The sequence below is a fragment of the Mastigoproctus giganteus genome, chromosome 9, assembly GCF_048544385.1.
Source record: "Mastigoproctus giganteus isolate SK-2022 chromosome 9, ASM4854438v1, whole genome shotgun sequence".
NCBI lineage: Eukaryota > Metazoa > Arthropoda > Arachnida > Uropygi > Thelyphonidae > Mastigoproctus > Mastigoproctus giganteus.
The window spans coordinates 148,522,050-148,541,419 of NC_143583.1; the positions used below are offsets into that span (position 1 = coordinate 148,522,050).

The window sequence follows — 19,370 nt, forward strand, 5'->3', positions numbered from 1 at the left end:
AGAAGAAAGTGGAAGAGAAATTGCTGAAGCTTAAAGTAAATAAGGCATCTGGGGTTGAAAGAATATATCTTTCAACCCCAGAAGGAAAACAGATGTCTCATAATTATGGAAAAGGAAACCTTTTCCATAATTATCAGAATCCCCTTTGGATTCAGGGATAGTCCCATAGATTGGAAGTGAGCAAATGTCTCACCCCTATTCGCAAAGAGGGATCAAAGGGTGATGTGTTAAACTATAGATGTGTAACTTGAATTCTGTTCCATGGAAAATAAATTTAGAATCAGTGATAAAAGAAGTATTGCAGAATCATCACATAACAGGAAGGGAATTAAATGAAATCACAGCATGAGTTTGTTTTGAGGGGGCAAAATCCTGTCTGATCAATCTAATATTAGCTACAATGACTCTGTAACAAAGGAACAAGATGTTAACAATACCACTAATAATAATCATTCTTTCTCAGTCGTAGAGGCATATGTGGTCAGTCTTTTGGGATTCACAATAGCTGATGTCTCACTGATTATGTGTTTACTGTGGTTCCACAATATTTTATTTTTATTCTCAGAATGGGTTTTGACATTTGTTTTAGGGTGTGCCAAAATGAGCAAATTGTAAGAATAAGAAGTATTGGCATGCTCTCATTCCAGGAGAGCAAATGTCCAGTTCACACAGAAGCAATGGAACAATCTAAATCTAGGAATCCCTATGGATAGGGATCATAATAAAAATATAATATATTATATCAATTTTTGGTATTCAATTGAATGCTCGATGAGCCAAATAAAAAATAATCAAATAAAATTAACCAACTAATTAAAAATTAACCAATTAATCAAATAAAATAAAAAATAACCAACTATTCAAATAAAAATTAAAATAGATGTAAAACAAGTGAAAATTCTTTACCTCCAAGAGCCCCACAGCTTGAAAGGTTGGATAATTGAATACCTACACCAACAGCTAAAGGTTCATTCAATCCACAGATCTAAACTGCTGGGCTGACTTTTCATTCATGTGGAAAAGGATAATGACTTTTTGTCATTATCCTTTTCCAAATGAATGACTCCTTGGTCTTTCATTTCTTGCTTTATACACTGAGGAGATCTCATGCCAAGACAACTCCAGTCAAGATATTTAAAGTAGAATGGAGTGTTACCTTAATCCCACCAAAAGTTGCCATCTTGATTAGCTGTTCTGACTCTTTCAGACTGGCTGTTTCAACAAGTAAGCTGCCTAATTTCAACCTTTTAAATACATCATGTGTTCCAGCTATGTTTTTCAAGCATTTTTATATCAGGAAAGGAGATAATTTCCTTTTGGATTTCTCACCTGTAGAGCGAACAATAAAGTATTGTGGTGCAGGGGTTTGATACAAGGTGATTTTTTTTGTCTTTTTACCATGTTTGTGCTAATTTCTTCATGGACTTGGTCTTAGCCATATTTGAGGTGCGCATGACTGATTTTAAAGTCCATTATGTTTGCTCCTTTTTGCCCTTGAGAGCTTTCCTCCCTGGTTTCTGGCTCTGCCACATGGAGGCAGGAGTTCTGCCACATAGTGATCAAGCAGAAAGGGAAAGGAAAGGCGACTTTCGATACCTTTGACTCGGGAAGATATGGTTTGCAATATCCTAAACACCATTATTCTGATCAAAGGTGTTGACTAACAAAACATCCATAATGGAAATTAAAATTATCAGACTACCAATCATGAAGGTTCTCCTCAATCACTAGAATTTGGAAACAGCTGTTAAAAAGTTTCAAAATAAGGTATGCCCAAGGCATACCTGAAAGAGAGAGATAGAGTTAAATGTGGATCCGAAAAGACATTTGGCAGATGTGTGTCATGTACAAAAAAATTGGCAATATCTTCTTAAATCACTTAACAACTAAGGCCATATTGCTCGGGGGATATGCGGTGGTCATTCCCTGACCTTTCCGCATCCTCTGTATTTGGTAGTCATTGGGATCGAACCCCGGTCTAATCAAGAAGTGTGTGTGTGCTATGCACTGCTGCTTCTGCCCATCTGGCTACGGAGGTGCCCACTTGGTTGAAAAGACAAAGAGCAGTCATCTGAGAAAATCGGATTAAAAATATATCAGTAGAGAGTTCAGAGCTTTCCTGTCATGATGCTGAAGAATGAAATAATATATCCCATCAGGTCCTGGTGCATTGTTTGATAATCTGTTTATGGAGCATTCTAGCTCAAAAACTGTAAATTGTTGGTTGTTTGTAAGAGGCACTATTGTATCGAAGTTCAGCTTATACATTTCTATGTTGGCTTTTTCTTGTTTAAAGGCTGGCTCATATGCTAATGTGGCTGAGATTTGAACAAAGGTTTCTGCCAGGGTATTTGCAATTTCCACTGGAGAGGAAAGATCTTTGCCATTCCATCTTAGAATAGGTGTAGATACCAGGAGGGATTTACCATTCAGTTTTTTGATTTTGTTTGAAATTTTACTACTCTCAGTATTCTTGATAATAGTGGAAACAAATCAGATCCACGAGTCTTAATTTTTTGCTTTTTTTCGCATTTAACGTGAACTTAGCTTTAAGCTTCTTGAAATTGATCAGACTGTCAGTTGTTGGATACTTGTGGAACAGATTCAATGCTTTGTTCTGCTCCTTTTTAGCATCACAGCATGCATCATTCCACCAGCTGCCATTGGCATGTCTGTGAGGACTGACTGTGGTTTTGAGTATAGCACAGGTTGCAGCTGTTATTATCTGTGTTGTGATATGATCAGAAAGTCATCATTAGGCTGCCTATTGATGATGTGATCATCAAAAAGAAATAGCAATAGTGAATGTGTTCCAATTTGCCTTAGAGAATTTCCATTTTATGTGACTGTCTGTGTACAAGGTTCTATTTATTTGCAATTTGCAAATAATTGGGTAATGGTCACTGTTTGGTGGGTTGTCTAAAACTTCTCACTGAATTGTTGGGAACATATTTTTTTTGAGCATATTCAAAGATGTATAACTGTAGATGTTACTGTGGGAAAGTGGATAAAAGTATTAGCACCAGCGTTAAATAATGTAAGATTCTGCTTATTAAGGATTGTTTCAATGAGTTTTCCCTCGTGTATCCATCTGAGGTATTCCACAGAGGATGGTGTACATTGAAATTTCCCAGTAGGCAGAAAGGAGATGGAAGCTGCAAAATAAGATGCTCTAGCTATTTCAGACTGCATTCTTTGTTTGGGAAAAGATGTACAGAAACTGTTGTTAACATAAATTTCAAATCAATACATAGTGCTAGAGCCTCTAATATGGTCAGTAGTGGGATGCGTTTGGCAGGAACCTTGCTGTCGACAAGAATTGCCATGCCTTCTCTTGTTGAGTTAGTGATGTTTCTGTCTTATTGATAGATATAGTTTTTAATGATTGGAGTCAACCTGTGGAGTTAGATTGGTTTCTTTTAAGCAGATGCTTATTGGATTGTATTATTTAGTAAGATCAAAAATATCAAATATGTTGCTTCGTAGACCTCTACAGTTCCACTGTACAATTCTCCATTACTTGATTTTAGAGATTATGTATGCTTGTCCCTTTTTTGTATCCAGTCCACTTGTACCAATCTAATTTAATTATTATTTTATTTTATTTTTTTTTGTAAAGGTACAGCGTCCAACCTCCATGTCATCTTCAGCATGTAGATCTAAGACTGGCTCATCCAAAAGGGTGGCAACATCAATGTCCATGTTTCCTGATGACTGGTCTGTCTTGGTTGTGGTTGATTCATTCAGCTTTACAGTTTCAGGAAAGTTATCAGAAGCAGTTGGTGGACCAGTTATTGGAGTATTGCTAGTGCAATTCATCATATGTTATTCCATAGGTGTTGTGCAGAAGGGGGTGTACAGATCGAGCCAAACCAGCAACAGACATGGATAGTAGGTACAGTGACTGTTTGTGTTGCTATTGACTGATATTTCTGGGTTGCTGCAGCATACGAATGTTTTGGCATGTGAAGAATAACTTGCTTCTCGACAGGTAACCTTTTGTTCAATCTTTTATTTTTGGATATTTTTTCTACCTTCCAGATTTCGTAAGCTTTTGAGTAGGCTGGATGCTAGCCTTTACAATTAGAGCATTGTGGTATTTTTGCAGTGCACTCCATTTGTGTATTGAGCTTTGGGGCCACAGTTTGGGCAGACTGTGTACCCTTGACAGACTGTTTGTGAGTGTCCAAATTTTTGGCTCAAAGCATTTCACTGTATTGCTAATAAAGTTTTTTGTTTTTTTTTTTTAAACTTGAAGCTTAAAAAAATGATGCTGAGGAAAGTTTCCTGATTTGAAAGTGGGAGTTCTCAAAGCACAATATTACTCTGCTACTCCAGAGGAAATGATATATGAAATCTTTCTATGATAAGATATATACAGCAAGGATTAAGTCTCAATATTGCCAGATTTATGGGATTCCACTATAGCTGTAATTATACACAAATGAAACCATTTGTTAGTTTTGTCTTTTAGTGTGTCTTCTGTGACAATCATCAAAGCAGTGAAGGTGGAAAATCCATACAAACTATAACATACATGAATGTTTCAATTTAATTAAAAATAAATATATTAACAAATTTATATAGTTGATCACGTACAATAATGTCCCGGTCATTGATTTTATTGATTATACAGGTATATAGCACTAAATTACTTACTGACAGTTTTATTTTTTATGGATGATTAAAATTAATTTTTTTTGCTTATTGCTTGTCGACTGTCAGACTTCTGAAAATAACTGAATAATTTAAATCCCATCTAATTATAGCAGAGTAATATGATGAACAAAAAAAATACTTTGTTTTCTGATTACAAGAAACATTTGCTGTGTACTGAAATCTCTTTTTTTTTTTTTTTTTTTTTTTTTGGATACTTGGCTTCCTGAATAAAATAGAAATCACAGTGATATGGTTCTGATAGGTGGGCAATTAAGAAAAAAAAAAAATTAGTCACTCAAACAAGATGAAGAAAGAAAAAAAAGTGTGTGTGTGGCAAGTAAAGAGAAAGCAGCGTATTCTCTTACCTTTGTGCCCATGTAAGGGAACTTCTATTTTGCTGAGCTTGCCTTAAGGCTTGTTGCTGCAAGAGTTGCTGCTGTCTACGCAATTGCTGAAATGAAGTTTTGACTTTCAGATTTCTTTATTAGAATATTCATAAAAAAGCAACAGAATAAATTCATTATCAAGAGCAAAATAATTTTATTAATGTTTAATTTAAATCTTATTTTAATATTTCTTGAAAGGAATTCTTTCAGTTGCATAATTGGTCCAAGAAATTATTTGATTTGAAATGAATATACATAATACATATCCTAAAAGAGGGAAACATATGTGCAATCAAGTAAACAAATAAAACAATTTTCTTTTAACATATCTATTTTCAATTTGCAGTGCTTAAAGAAACACATCTCAACTTATGCTGATGGCAGAACTATGAGCTGATCTCAGCAGTGCTTTTGTAGTAAGACTCACAGCCTATCAGCGAGGTTGTGGAAGAGTTCCAGCAATATTGTTATCCATTGTTCAAAATGTAATGGCCACCCTGTATTAGCATTCACTAAATGTGACTACAGTAATAGAGGACTGGCTTCCCTGTGGCACAAAGGACTGGAATCAGCTGAGAATCTGCTAGCTTCTATCCAAGAAACATTTCCATTCTTATAAATTATAGCATTTACATGCAACACATGATGGTAATCTAAAAAAAAATTTACTTTCTGCAACCACATATTAACATATAACACTACACTACCAGTTTAGTCTTGATTTTTACAAGTTTATTATAAGTTTGTATACAATTAAAATACTAAATAATTCAAGCAGCTAAGACAGATACATGCCAGTTGTCAAGTCAGAAAGTGATGGTATAGAGTGTTAGATATTCTAGGCCTCAAACTATCTCTGCTTGGATATGGAAAGTATTAATCACTATGCTGTGGGATCACATTTCTTTGAAGGACCATAAGAAAGCAATACACAATTCAGGAAGTGCTTAATACAACCATAACTGATTGTCTTGATGATATTTCACTCTTACTAAAAGCACAATGGTTTAAGGTGGTTCCAAAAGAATTCAGCTACTTTGATCTCACAACTAGTGTCAGTGAACTGAACCAGGTAGATGGTATCTTGGCTTCCTTCACTGTTTGACTAAATTTACTGGGAAATTTGACATTGAGAGCTATGTTAAACAATGTTTCAGATGGAGCTTGTCACTTAATTACTGAATCACTTGCATTCATTGATGAATTATAATTAAAATAACACTAAAATTTATTAAAAAAGGAACTGACATCATTTATAAAACAGTATTTTGTTCATAGAAAACATTAAGTATCTCTGCTAGATTAAAACCAAAGAACGATTTTAAGCAGTTACTTTTGTCAATTTTTTTATACAAAATATCAAATTAACAGAAAAGTGAAGACTATGTGTCGTATTTGTGAGCTTTAAAACCCACCTCTATGCATGCAGTCACTACTTAAATGACTAAATCCAATATTAGGTATATTAAATATACCTAAATATACCATTCTACTATTCAAGAGAATAAATAAATAAATAAAACACTTTTCAGTAATCAACAATCATTCATTCATTCAATCATTTATCGAACCTAATTGCACTTTTTCACAAAGTGGAAACAGATTTCATAAAATTAATTATCTACCATAAGAATAATTAATTTTATGGTGTGATGAATAAGTTTTGGTAATTGCTTAATAACTATAACAGTTTTTTAAATTGATTCTGTAATATTTTGAAAGTTTAATTCTTACTTTAATAGTAGTTACAACAAGATTTACTTTGAATACTTCATCCAAGTATATTATGACTTGGGTGGGATGCTACCAGTTTCACGAATGAGACAAGTTCATCACTTGTATAATCTCTGACATGAAATCCAAGGTCAATATATCATGTAATTCTAGCTCAACTGATGATTCTATTCTTTGTTCACAATTTAAAGAAGTACCAATCCCAAATTAAAACTTTTGCATTACTAAGATGAAACTGAGTCAATGAAGAAATGGGTGGATGCCTTAGAAACAAATAAAACAGAGGACTCTTTAGACTGAAGTACCTAATGACCTGCCAGGTGAGACCTCTCCTTCCTAATTTAGGGTTCTGGACAGAACAGTGCATACTACTCTAGTTCAGGAGGATTTAGTTTTATTGGGAGATTCCACTGTCAGAAAAATAGGAAAAAGTTTTTTCAATAAGGATTGGTGGACTAGACCTACAGTGCTGTTACCAACAGACTGCCATATTTTAAGGTAGGGGGGGGGGTAAAGGATAGCAGCATTATTTATATGGGAACTAATCATATTAGTTCCCATATAAATAATGTTGGATTAATATAAAATCGTGATGAAAAAATGTTGAGAGTTTGGTAAGAATGGATATGTGTCTGCATATAAGGATTGGTAATAGAGTTAGTTCAGCCCAACTATGATAACCAGAGCTATATGCTGAAAGTCTTGTGTATTAACTTAGTGATCTTACAAGGCCTTTGGGGAAAACTTCCCAAAGTGTACCCCCAATCAAGTAGATAAAAGGGATCTATTTTGTAAAGATGGAACAGATTTGAGCAAAGGTGCTGCAAGAGTCCACTGTCAATGATAGGGATGTTTCAAATGAATGGAAAGCTAATGACAGGGAAATATGCTTAAATAATTTCATAGTGTGTTCCAAGGTATAATTTATTCAATAACACTTGATCTTAACTGTATTTAAAATCAATAATATCACTGAATTTGATGTCCTAGGTTAAGACTCTAAATTCAACCATTCCAGGACAATTAATGCTAGCTGACTTAATAGGTCTAATAGAAATGTGGCATTACAAAGAAATGAGGGATGATTACTGCAAAGAGTATTATGACAGTCTCTACCTGCACATGGAATGTCTTATTATGGGCGATTTCAATTTTCTCTTTATTGAATGGAGCAAGTAAAAAAGAAACTCACCAGACGAAACAAAATTTTTAAATAAACTAGATTATTATTATTTAGTATTAACAGTGGTATATGATTCAAGAAATCAAAATTACATAGAATCATCAAAAAAAAAAAAAAAAAAAAAACTTCTTACATCACCTCTCTATTACCTGTAAGAAGTTGTCTAGCTTCTGTTTAAAACAATTCAAATCTCTACCTGCAACCATCATTCCTCAATTTAAATTTGTCCACTCCTGTGTGTGTTGCCTGAGCAAGAGAAGGGATGCCATTAGTATTTAGCTTACTCAATACATTGAAAGCTGCAGCACCTCAACCAGTTCTTGCAGGGGCCTGGATTGCAGATTCTGATTTGCAGAACCAAAATAGTAGTTCTTTGCCAAAGTAACCTTGTTGCTTTCTCTGCATCCATTCTTATATTGACATCCTTTTTAAATGATGCTCCCAGATGCAGTTCTCAACATGCATCTGGGTTCATAACCACTGCCTTACACAACAATGATTACTTTCTTAACCATTCTGCTAAAATTTCTATATATCATTGAGAAAACCATATGAGCTACCCTAGTGGCTTCAGAACTGTTCAGAGAAGTTCATTCCAAAATACACAATTACCTCCAGGTCTTTTTCACTCTCCACTATCTGAATGTAGTAACGAACAGTTGGTACATTAATCTTGAATTACTTTCATCCACATGTGATACCTTACATTTGCCAATGTTAAACTTCAATTGGCACTTCTCAGCCAATCTGCCTATGCCTAACCTTTTTAGATATTGTTGCTGCACATTCCTTGATTACTGTCATTAAGCACCACACCAACCCTCATATCATCTGGAAACTTAGACATGCCTCATATCGTTGATACTTTCCAAAAGATGCTGTTTTTAATCCATAGTGGTAATTTAAGATTGCCATTATGTAGGGGCTTAAAAAGTACTTTCGAGGTTTTAGTGTTGTGAAGTTTTGAAAGTTTGTCAGATTCATAAAGAACTGAAAAGGTGAAAAAAAAAAATTTTTTTTTGAACACATTTTTATTGGTCAGAAATGAATAATTTATTAATAAAATGAGGTTAGAATAACGTATGAATAAATGAAAAATATATTAATAACAGGTTTAATTACAATAACATACAAGTTGGTATAAATTAGTTTCCAATATCTTCTCCATATTCAGATTCTTCACTTAAATCCGGTGCTGGTAATATCCCTTGCTTCTACTAATGCTTTTAATTTTAAATAGAATTTGTGATACTCCTTTGGTATTTTCAAATCTTGGCACATTTTCATTAAGATGTGCCAAGATACACAAAGCTCCTCATTATAGATTTTCAGAATGTTAGGTTGCTCACTGCTGGATCTTCCTTTAGGTGTTTTTAGGTTTACTGTTATAAATTCATCTTTGTAGTTTGTTTTGTAAAACATTGTGACATGCCCATCCTGTCCTTTTTGGAATTCAAGGTGGCAGACTATTCTCCAAGGAACAGCATCTTTAAGTTGCTGGTGAGAAAAGTAAAATCACAAAAGTCATTTCATTGCATGATATTTACACAGAATGGTGTAGGTTTTAACCTTACACCTTTAATTATTTGGGGCCATCCTCAGGGATATACACAGGTACATACTTGGCTTTTCTCTCAACTTTAGAGTGCATTGAGTCACACTCCATTTCTGAATGGCCTAGCTCAAAATATGTGTCTCTAACAGTTTTTAAACTGGGGATAATTTTTAACAAGTACATGAACATCGAAGTCATAAGTGATGAGTTACTATCGTCATCGGAGGGCACAATTTTTATTATCATCCGAAACTTCATTTCAAGGGATCTCAATCTTCTTCTTCCAAATCAGATTCCATTTTTGCACAGCGTTCAAATGGAACACTGAGCAAGAATTTTTTGTGTTCTTGTATTCATTATTCCAAATTTTACTTTTGACTGCAAAAATGAGATGTTAAAAAGGACAACTAAACAGTAATACTGATTGGCAAACTGAGACAAACAAAAACATGTATGAAACAGTATACATGGGCTAGCCTCCTCCCACCCAACTGTACATGCCAAAAACCTGAAAGTGGTACTTTCGCAAATTGCTCTGTCAGTATTTACCATACTATACCAAACTAACGAAAGTGCCACATTCGTGAATCTGCATGATAAGAAGTGTTTTTTCCACAGATAAGCAAAAGTGCATGTAACATTTTCAACGACTTGGCCTTGAAATACAAGTCTTTGGCAGGGTGAGTTGAAACAACCCCAAGAATGCATTTAGGTAAAAAGTGTCAAATTTGCACATTCGTGGTTTTGCATGGTGCCGATGATATGCTTTCATCAATATTGAAAACAATAAGCCTAGCACTAAACCCTGGAGGATTCCAAAAATAACATTAGATGAAGAAGAGTAGCACTTGGTAACTATTCTTTGTCTTCTCAATCAACCATCCCTTTATCAATTGCAGTAATGTGTCACTAATGCCACACTTCTCCAATTCAAACAGCACTTTTTTATGTTACAACAGTTTAAAAAAAACTTTTTTTGAAATTGGAGTTGATATCAAAATTATTTTTTTGCATCCAGTTCATTTTTTACTGTATCACAGTACCTATTCAGATTGGTAAGACAAGATCATCCCTTAAAAAATCCATGATGTGACTATTGGAAAGGTCCTGGATTACTTGTCTTGCCAGTGAGTCAATTTTTCGTAGGAAAAGTAATCAAATAGGACTGTGATTACTCATCACACCCTTCAATTCCACCCCTTGTGACTAGGAGACATTTGCATATCTCCTGTCTATAGTAATCTCCCCTGAATCTAATGGTGCTCTCAAAATAAGCCAAAGGTCTTCATATTTTTTTGCTACTTTGCTTAATATAATTGGATACATCTCAGCAAATTAAGGTGCCTTGTTTACTTTTAGCTTCAACAGTTTTACTTACACTTTCTTCCCAGTTATCACATAATAGGTTAGAGCCCTGTTAAAATTTCATACACTTCTAGCATCCCCATCCATAAGAAATTCCTTGTGTGAACGTAGATGCAAAATATCTATTCAGATTATCAGCAACATGAGGAGGATCATCAACATTTAAAAAATCGGTCAGCTACTGAGTGCTGGGCACTCAGGATGAAGGGTCCATAGTCACAAATGGGCGTTGGTGTAGTATCTCAAATAGACAGCTATATGGTAACTGAAAAAATTTCTGGTACCCCGGCTTGTCCTAAAAGAGGAACTAACAAAAACATTGTCTATTTGAATCTTTCCAGTTGTTGTGAATGACAACGGTGGGAAAAGTGACTAGCAGGTGAGGGCCATGCAAGACTCCATGCAGGTGCCTCCCCACCACCGCTGCCTCAACACAGGTTCTCTGAGTACTTCCTTGCTAGGACAACTCCAGCTTTGAAAATTGTTGAAAAATACTTCTCGTTGCAAAATTTATAAATGACCTTTATAGAATTATTAACTTACTATTTAGCAACCGTTTTGTCACCAAAAGGAGAGCTACTTAGTAAAAAAGAAGCGCACTATCGAAGTGCAATAAAATTTTTTTTTAATTTTAACACAAAAGTAAATGGTAGATTTCAATCAGAATAGTTTTCCCTTGATAAGTATTGAATAATGCATAGCTAATGTGATTTTTAAATTTTTAGCTCCATTACTGATGGAAATAGAGAGGGGGAACACAATTACTCATATTTTCCTGTCTGGCATTTTTAATTTTAAACCTACTAGCTGAGCTCTTTCCAACGGTGTATAATAAGGTTGTCGACAACATTTTATCACCTCCCATTTCTCAGATAAATTTTTGTCAACAACAATCAATATGGCATTATGTTGGCCCACATGATATATAATCCCACGCAAAATTTCAAGTCAATAGGTTTAGTGGTTCCAGAGATACAATGTTGTGACAGATGGATGAACGGACGGACGGACGGACGGACGGACGGACGGACAGACAGACAGACAGACAGACACACAGAAAGACAGACAGACAACCGAGTGACATTATAAGGGTCCTTCATTAGACTACGGACCTTAATCATTCATATAGAGTGGACCACAAATTCATCCTCCTTGCTCTTAGTGTTTTCATAAGTAAATCATCCTTTATTCTCTTCTCTGTCACGAGTTTCATCAGTTCATTGATGTCAATTTGGGACAAAACCATGAATAATAACTCTTATAAAATGCCTAATAGCTTCTAGATTATTTCTTTGAACTTCCCTCTTTTTTTGTTGTTGGTAAAACCATCAATTGAACCCACTGAATAAAATTTACAAACTGTCTGTGACAATTGTAGTCAACTTTATGAAAAGAAAATCCTTTCCCTTTGCCCATGAAGTGTATACATCTTAAATGAATTCCAACATCAATACAGCCAAAAAGACAGAGGGCAGAATAAGGGGTAGGGGGGGTAGTTATGCTCTTAGTTAAGAAGCATATGAAGTCTAAAGCAGTGCATCTAATCAATGTGATCGGCCTGTGCAATGTTGAGATTTAGTGTAACATAAGAACTGGAAAAACAATAATACGAGTAATAAGTTGTTATAGGGCTAATGACTGTGATGAGTATAATAAACAACAATACAGACAAAGTATTGCTGAACAACACAGAATAAAAGGCTTGGTTGGGCAAGAAAATCAGAATGTTTTATAATGGAGGATTTTAACTATCAACATATTGACTAGAACTTAAGGCTTGGCCATAATAGCAAGCTTTTGTAGATTAACTGGATGACTATTTTCTATACTAGAGAATCATGGCAGCAGAGAAAGCAATACTCTTGATCTGATTGTTGGCAATGCCTCTTCATGCATTAGGAATGTGCAGATAAAAGAACCACTAAGCACAAGTAATTTTCTATCCATATTATTAATAGCTTTTCCATTTTCAATAGCACCTGAACCCTGTTTTGTGATCACTGTATATCTTTTGATATGTTCCTTTATATGCACACTGTCCCTTAAAATAGTACTCATTGTTGCAGCAGCGAGACTTAATTCCACAGATGACAAACTTTGTCCTGCATCTTCATTTCTAAATTAATTTTGTTTCATTTCCTAGCACTGCCAGCACTTGCATTTTTCCATTGGTCTCTTTCCCTTCATCATTGTAATAAGTAGTAGTAGTAGTGGCATGTGATGCAAGAAAGCAAATGTATGAACTTATGCAGCATCAGCCAACAAAAAAAAAAAAAAAAAAAAAAAAAAAAATCACACCATTCCCTCCAAATGCCTGTCCAGTTCCTCCTTACATTTATTCAACTTATCAACTTCCACAACGACAGATGGAAGTTTGTTCCAGCAATTAATCGCCCGCTGGCTAAAGGCAAATTTCCGCACATCTATTCTACATCTGTCTTTTCTTAATTTGAATTTATGCCCCCTTAGGTTCGTAATCTGAACAAGTGAACATCAGAATTCAGCATGCTCAACCCATTCAAGGCCTTATATATCTCAATCAGATCACCGCGCAGGTGCCTAGTCTCCAGCCACTGCAATTTGCAGAACTTAAGCCTCTCTTGGTAAGAGGATCCATTCATTCCCCTCACCAATCTTGTTGCCCTTCTCTGTACACACTCAAGTAAATCTACATCCTTCCTAAAATGAGGCCTCCAGACCTGTATGCAGTACTCAAGGCGTGGCCTGACCATTGCCTTATACAGAGGGATAATCACCTCCTTTTCCCTGCTAGCAAAATTCCTATATATCATTGACAAAACCCCATGACCTGCCCTGGCAGGCTGTCTGCATTGCTCAGAAAACTTCATATCTGCCTGCACAATTACTCCCAGGTCTTTTTCATTTTCTACCACCTTAAGTGTAGTACCACACGGTTGGTACGTTTCTCTGGGGTTACTTCTACCCATATGCAGTACTTTGCATTTGTCAAAGTACTGCATATGTAAATAGGAATGAAGAGAAGATTCTGAAAATGTATTCAGTGAAGGGGAAACAAATTTCACCATAATAATGCAAGAAACCCACACAAATCCGTTCTGGGATTATCGTAAATGCAATCGAGTTTACTACCCATTTATAATAAATTTGGCTAACAGAAAAACTGAATAAGCTGGAAAGTGCAAATTGTTTTTGCAAATTGTTATTGTTTTATGGTAGTGACCTCCAGACAGTAAAGAATTCCAGGCAAGCACTTGTTAGTACCACTGGTAATGCCAACCCATGGGGAGTGGTTTAACATCTTGTTACCAACAACCTGCCAAAAGGGGACACTACAAGTCTGGCCTGAGGCAGGCCAGACTACCAAAATCTGGGAAGGAAAAAAAAAAAAAAGGTAAACTGCAGCCATTATCAACCCACTGCAGGATGGAAGCCTCCTCAACAATTCATGCTGAGGGAAATGGACCATAATCTGCCATGCTGGTCCAGTGCAGGTTGGCAGATCGACCGTATTTAGCAGTCAGGGGCTTGAACCCCCGGTCTACTCAAAGAGCGTGTGCTATTGCACTCCCGCTCTTGACCACTCGGCTACAGAGGCCACTAAACAACAATTCACTTATAAAGAACAGTAAAATATAAGCACTGAAAACAACAACTGTTAAAATCTGGAGATTGAAATGACTTTTACCCCTGAGAAACTCTCTGCAGAATTAGACAGAACAAAAAACAACAAAGGTCCAGGTAATAAACTAATTGAAATATAAATGGCAAAAGAAGTAGCCAAGAAGCGCGCGTGCACACACACACACACACACACACACACACACACACACACACACACACACACACAATCTCCTGCAAGTATTTAAGGGAAATATTAAGAAAGCAGAATTTTTTCCACTTCATGAAAATAGGTAAACTTAAAGTTAATGCTAAAGAATCAGAAAAAAAACTGACCAGAAATCCAAAATCATACAGGCCTTTTTGCCAGTTCTGGGCAAGATACTGGAAAGGCTGTTATTAGTCAGGCTGGAAACCCACTACCCAAATGCTAACTTACGATAGGGCTCACAATATCAATGCATGCTGTTGGCCCAGCATACTTCGGACTGCTATTATGCTGGAATTCCACAAAATCTGTACCAAATGATGAAAAATACCTAAGAGGAAAAAAGAAGTATCAGTCAAAAAGAGATACTAGTGCATGACTAGAAAAATTGACACAATGATTCTCTTAGGGTTCAGTGCTGGTCCCTGTTTCTAGATCTTGGTACTGGATGAATTCCTGGGGATGGACATAGGCCCAACAGAGAGGTTAGACTTTGCTGAAGATGCTGACTTGACCGTTAATGCCAATAATAGGGCTGTTTTGGAACAGCATGCCAATTTAGCAAACAATACTCTTTGTAACCACATTATGATGCGGTTACAAAGGAACTGGATGCAAAAAATAATTTTGATATCATATTGGATTTCAGGAAAGCTTTTGACACTGTTGCGCATGGAAGACTATTGTACAAATTGGAGCAGAATGGTATTAAGGGTAAGTTTCGACAATGGATAAAAGGATGGTTTAATGGGAGAAGACAGAGGATGGTAATCAATGGTTGCTGCACTTCGTGGACTAATGTTATTAGTGGAGTCCCACAGAGTTCGGTGTTGGGTCCACTGTTTTGTATATTTATCAATGATATTGATGAAGGTATATCACGCTTAATGTTGAAGTTTGCAGATGATACAAAGGTTGGCAGGGTTGTTAATGACAGTAATGGCAGTGTGCTACTGCAACAGGATCTAGATAATTTGGGCAGATGGGCTAAGAAATGGCAACTGAAGTTTAACCTTGACAAATGCAAAGTACTGCATATGGGTAGAAGTAACCCCAGGGAAACGTACCAACTGTGTAGTACACTTAAGGTGGTAGAAAATGAAAAAGACCTGGGAGTAATTGTGCAGTCAGATATGAAGTTTTCTGAGCAATGCAGCTGCGAGGGCAGGTTATGGGGTTTTGTCAATGATATATAGGAATTTGGCTAGCAGGGAAAAGGAGGTAATTGTCCCTTCGTATAAGGCAATGGTCAGGCCATGCCTTGAGTATTGCGTACAGGTCTGGAGGCCTCATTTTAGGAAGGATGTAGATTTACTTGAGTGTGTACAGAGAAGGGCAACAAGATTGGTGAGGGGAATGAAGGGATCCTCTTACCAAGAGGATCCATTCCTCTTGTTAAGTTCTGCAAATTGCAGTGTCTGGAGACTAGGCACCTGCGCAGTGATCTGATTGAGGTGTATAAGGCCTTGAATGGGTTGAGCTGAATTCTGATGGGATCCTTCCACTTATTCAGATTACAAAACTAAGGGGGCATAAATTCAAATTAAGAAAGGACAGATGTAGAATAGATGTGGGGAAATTTGCCTTTAGCCAGCAGGTGGTTAATTGCGGGAACAAACTTCCATCTGTTGTTGTGGAAGTTGATAGGTTGAATAAATTTAAGGAGGAACTTGACAGGCATTTGGAGGGAATGGTGTGATTTTTTTTTTTTTTGGCTGATGCTGCATAAGCTCATACACTTGCTTTCTTGCATCAAATGCCACCACTACTACTACTACTACAATGGTCAGGTATGGTAAAAGCAACTAACATTATCCAGCAGCTTTAAATCGAAATCAATTCTGTTAAAAGAAACTTGAACAGACATCCACATATTAAAATAACTGGAAAAACAATAGTTCGGTCAGTAACTGAGTTCAAACAAAGTGAACAGAGTGAACAAAGTGTTGTGTGCATAAGTGAAAATCGTGAACTGTGTTTAAATTAGAAAAAAAAAAAAATCTACTATTTCTTAATTGTGTTCTTATGTGCACGTACCTCAACAGTATGTGAACATGTTGCATTCTTGCAGAAAAATAAGACTGATAGCTTTTGCTAAATTTGCAGAGAAGTGGTATTACAATCGCAGCAGAAGCCACTGTCAACTTGTGAGAAAAGCCTATGAATGAACTCTATTTTGGAGGTAAAGTTGGAAATAAGATAAAGTATGATCTCCAAAGATTTCCTGTAGCTCGTGTTCAAGGACATTAACAAGCTGGCTTAGAGTTACAGTTTGAGTATCCCCAATCCGAAAACTTTTGAAAAATACTTGAAAGTTCAGCAAACTGGGAGCCTGATGGGAGAGAGCTGCAACATGGAGTATTGACATCAGTAAAGCGGCAATAACCATCAATGCAAGGCGTCTATGTTCATTACTCACCATTTGTTTAATTTATTCTCTACTCTGCAGTGTAAAGATATTGTTGAAAATGTCAAAAACCTGATACCTCGGGTAACAGTGATAAGAAGAATAGGAAGCATTTAAGTTTATCTACAGAACAGGAAGCATTTAAGTTTATCTACAGAACAGAAAGCAATTTTGTTGAAGAAACTGGGCAGCGGTGTAAGTATGAAATGTCTTACAGAAGAGTTTGGTGTTGGAACGACCACCATCTACGACCTGAAGAAAGAGAAGGATAAACTGTCCAAGTTCTATGCTGAAAGTGATCAACAAAAGTTAATCAAAAATAGAAAAACACTGCATAGAGCTAAAAATGAAGATCTCAATTGTTTTGAAAGAGTGGATCTGTCAGCATCACAGTGAACACATGAACTTACCGGTCAGCTGATCATGGAACCAACAATGATCTATCATAAAAAACACAAAATTGAAGTTATTTGTGAATATTCGACAGGCTGGTTACAGAAATTCAAGAAAAGACACTGCAGAACAAGTCTATAATGCTGCTGAGACATCATTATTTTGGCATTACAGCTCCAGGAAGGCACTAACTGCTGCTGATGAGTCAGCCCCAACAGGAATTAAGAATGCCAAGGACAGATTAATTGTGCTGGCATGTACTAATGCAGCAGGCATGCACAAGTGTAAACTTGCTGTGATTGGCCAAAGCTTGGGTCCTCGCTATTTTAAAGGAGTGAATTTCTTACCAGTCCATTATTATGCTAACAAAAGGGCATGGATCACCAGGAACATCTTTTCTGATTGTTTTTTTTTTTTTTCAAATATTTTGTACAATCAGCTTGTTCTCACTGTAGGGAAGCTGTTGTAAACACTAAAGACACAGTTATGCATGCCTGGCACATACTCTGGCCTGCGACTATGCTTAGTGATGATGACCATGATGGTTTTGAGAAAAATATGATGTCTGAACTCCTTACATATGCAAAAACAGTGCCTTCAGAGTCTGTCTGTAACCTGGAAAAAGTGTTATCGAAGAAGTCTTTAATATTGATAATGAGGCTCCAGTTATTCATTCAATGACTGATGGCAAAGTAGCTGAAATGGTTTTGAATCAAGGTGATCATGGTAAAAAATGACGTGAAGATGACACTGTTAACACTGCAGTAAAAATGTCTATAGGTGAAATGGTGATAAAGTGTGATGAACTCATTGAAGGACTAGAGCAGCATGCTTTGATAATAAAACAAAAAATAATGTCAGTTTAGAAAATAAAAGAGAAACTTCTACAATAAAAACCTTTGTTAATTGAGGCAAATGACTCTGGAAGAAGCATTTAAAAAGGCCATTCAGCACAATGTGTCCTCATCCCAGGAGGACCAGTTCATGGTCCCTCAAATGCTTGTGATGTTCCTTCTCAAGATAGTAAATAAAAAGGAATTTTTTCTGCACGAAATACAAATTTTGAATTAGTATTTGTTGCATTTATATTCTTTTGGAAGCACAGACCATCATGCTTTTTTGGTAAATAAAATTTAATTTTTTGCACGAAATCTAAATTTCCGGCCCCAAGCATTTTGGATTAGGGATACTCAACCTGTAGTCATAAATTTATGTCTTTTGCTGTTTAGGTGATATCATGGGGAGTTCAAGACCACATAAAGATCACAACAATACAATTCCAAAGCCACCAGAAACTTATGGAATTGACTCTTATTCAGGATTGGAAAAGGAGTCCCCAGAAGATGCAGAACCCAAAAGGAGTACAAATCCAGACCTTTCAAATCTTGATACTGCAAAACTCAGGCAGAATTGAACAATTTGATTAGAGAATTGGACCACCCCCAAAACGAAGGCTCAATTACCAGGATCATGGCTTCAGCAGTGGAATCTTCTTACAAAGAGTATCATGTCTTTTTATAGGAAGAGGCAATCTAATATAAAGACCGATTATTCCACAGATGGTACTTTTGTTTATAGTAATTATGTCCAGGATTTAATGAAAGAGTTGCATCTGGAACACAACCCCAAGCAGTGCAGGCTTTTCATTGATTCATCCAAGGTCAGTTTGAAAGCAGTTTTACTCCATAATGGAAATAAGTATCCATTGCAGTTCACATGGAGTGCCAAGGACAGATTAATTGTGCTGGCATGTACTAATGCAGCAGGCATGCACAAGTGTAAACTTGCTGTGATTGGCCAAAGCTTGGGTCCTCGCTATTTTAAAGGAGTGAATTTCTTACCAGTCCATTATTATGCTAACAAAAGGGCATGGATCACCA

At 36.2% G+C, this 19,370-nt stretch overlaps 1 protein-coding gene across 9 annotated transcripts in view; it reads right to left on the reverse strand.

Moving 5' to 3' along the window:
• Gyf (GIGYF family protein Gyf) overlaps positions 1-19,370 on the reverse strand; it is a 915,224-nt gene that overhangs the window by 260,200 nt on the left and 635,654 nt on the right. For all 9 annotated transcript variants that reach the window (XM_090381591.1, XM_090381590.1, XM_090381592.1 and 6 more), the window contains one exon: positions 5,025-5,110. In XM_090381591.1, the coding sequence (XP_090237717.1) occupies positions 5,025-5,110 (86 nt within the window). The remainder of the gene's footprint in view (positions 1-5,024; positions 5,111-19,370) is intronic.